The sequence below is a fragment of the Mesoplodon mirus genome (genome assembly GCF_964341445.2).
Source record: "Mesoplodon mirus genome assembly, chromosome: 13".
In the NCBI taxonomy this organism is placed as follows: Eukaryota; Metazoa; Chordata; class Mammalia; order Artiodactyla; family Ziphiidae; genus Mesoplodon; species Mesoplodon mirus.
Window position 1 is genome coordinate 30834028 of NC_138989.1, and position 2101 is coordinate 30836128.

Genomic DNA, 2101 nt, shown 5'->3' on the forward strand with positions numbered 1-2101 from the left:
TGGATAGCGTCGGCGAAGGAAATAATTCTATTACACTTCTTAAAGTATCAGCATTGCATGTTTCTCTTTCTCATTTCTTTATTCTTCATTCTTCTTCTGTTGTTTACAATCACAGGTTTATATATTGTAGTTGATTACATTACCAGGTCAGTGGCCAAACAATCTTAGCACAATCAAACCTCAAAATGTTCTATAAAGATTTTTTTTTAAAAAAAAAACAGCTGACAGCTTTATTGCATTGGGGAAGGGGACAGATTGCTCAGGAGCTCTTGGTGGGGCGGGTCCACTTCCTCTTCACCATCACAGGCTTCTGGCTACGCAGGATGGCACTGGCTCTGCGGATGGCAGCCATACGCAAATCCGGGCGGTACTTGTTCTTTCGGATCATGTGCCGGATGCTGCTGAGGGTGGCCCGGGCGTTCTTATTGATGGTGGTCCGCACGGAAGAAGTGGCTGGCTTTCGCTGGCCGGATCTCCGCTTCATGACCACCACGACCCCTTTGCTGTCCGCCGCCGGCTCCACGCCCACAGTCTTGCGGTGAATGAGCCCGTTGTAGCAAAAAGAGTTGCGGGCCTTCAGGTTATTGGGTTCAGTGCTGTACATCTGCTTATTCCTCTTGATCAAGAAGCTGGAGCAGTTCCTCACGACCATCCATTGCAGATGCGCGGACATGGCGGCAGCACCTCTCGTGGCGGCGGCCGGATACGGAAAGAGTATAAAGATTTTTTAAAATAAATATCCCCTAGTTTCTAGATGTCCTATTAAAATATTTCCCCGAGTTCCCATTAATCACAGGTTGTTTCTTAGTAACCAAGTCAAGCAGGTATATGATTATTTCAATTGTAAAAGTTGGAGCTACTTGTTCCTATTTCTCTTCTTGCATGGGCAACCTATTACAATGGTTCCATGAAAATATTTACAATATACCCTGCCTGCTCTTTCTCGTTGTCGCCTTCAACTGAGACAGCGTTTTCTCCCTACCCTAGCAACCAATTCTTCTCTGGTCATTTGCTTTTCTGTAATTAATCTTCCTTTATAATAGAACCATAAATTTCCTATGTCATCAGAAACTCCGGCCCATGGCCATAACTCCATACTAGAGGGTGTTTTTCATAAAAACATCCCCTTAGTTCCAGGCTCTTAATTCTTTACCTATTTCCCCGGGACTTTAGTGGGTACTTCCCATTCTGTGGTAGTTTCAGGAGGGGGAGTCCTAGAGGAATTTTTCTTTCACGTGGAGCAACATCCCCCCCAAATTGCCCCTGTAGGTAAATTTATTATCATAAAACATAACAACGGAGCTGTAGTCCACCTTCCTGGCATGGCGCTGCCTTGCAGTTTCGCCTTCCATTGCTCATGACTTTGTCATGGTGCAATGGCTCCAGGATAGCTTCCGACAGATGACTGCCTAAATCAGTGTAACCCAAACTCCGACCTGTCAAGGTCAGGACATTCACATACCCTAGAAAGTCCCCTCACACACTTTCCCATGATTCCCAGCTCCTCCCTCCCCAGAGGCACCACTGATCTGATATTTTTTGTATCGTAGTTTTCTTTTTTTTTTCTGATAGATACTTTTCTTTTCATACAGTAGTTTTGCTTATTCTAGAATTTCAAATAAACGGAATCATACAGTACATACAATAACACGTGCTCTTTTTGGTCTGGCTTCTTTCACACAGCATGATGTTTTTGAGAGTTATCCATGTGGTTTTGTGTATCACTAATTTGTTTCTTTTTCTTGCTGAGAACTGTCACACTGTATGAACATACTGCAGTTTGTGTATCCATCTCCCTGTGGACAACACCTGGGAGTTTCCAGTTTGGGATGTTATAAATATGAGTGATCTTTCATAGGTCTTGTGTGGACAGATGTTTCATTTCATTTGGATAAACGCCTAGAATGGAATTGCTGGGCTATAGGGTGGGTATGTGTTTAGCCTTACAGGAAACTACCAGCTACTGCTCTACACCCTCCAGCGGTACATGAGGTCTAGTTGCTTCACTTCCTCCCCAACGTTTGGTGTTAGTGATTTTAATTTTAGCCATCCTGGTGCCTGTGTAGTGGTATCTTTTGTGGTTTTAATTACTTGCATCTCC

General features: G+C 43.9%; 1 protein-coding gene across 1 annotated transcript; it reads right to left on the reverse strand.

Moving 5' to 3' along the window:
• Positions 1-218: 218 nt before the first annotated feature.
• LOC309814795 (large ribosomal subunit protein eL28-like) lies at positions 219-706 on the reverse strand. The gene has a single exon (XM_082640922.1). The coding sequence runs from the start codon at positions 671-673 to the stop codon at positions 260-262; it is 414 nt and encodes a 137-aa protein (XP_082497048.1). The 5' UTR covers positions 674-706; the 3' UTR covers positions 219-259.
• Between the last annotated feature and the right edge of the window lie 1395 nt (positions 707-2101).

Bases quoted from the DNA above. Each gene is read 5' to 3' on its own strand.
- LOC309814795 (XM_082640922.1), bottom strand. From the start codon at position 673: ATGTCCGCGCATCTGCAATGGATGGTCGTGAGGAACTGCTCCAGCTTC.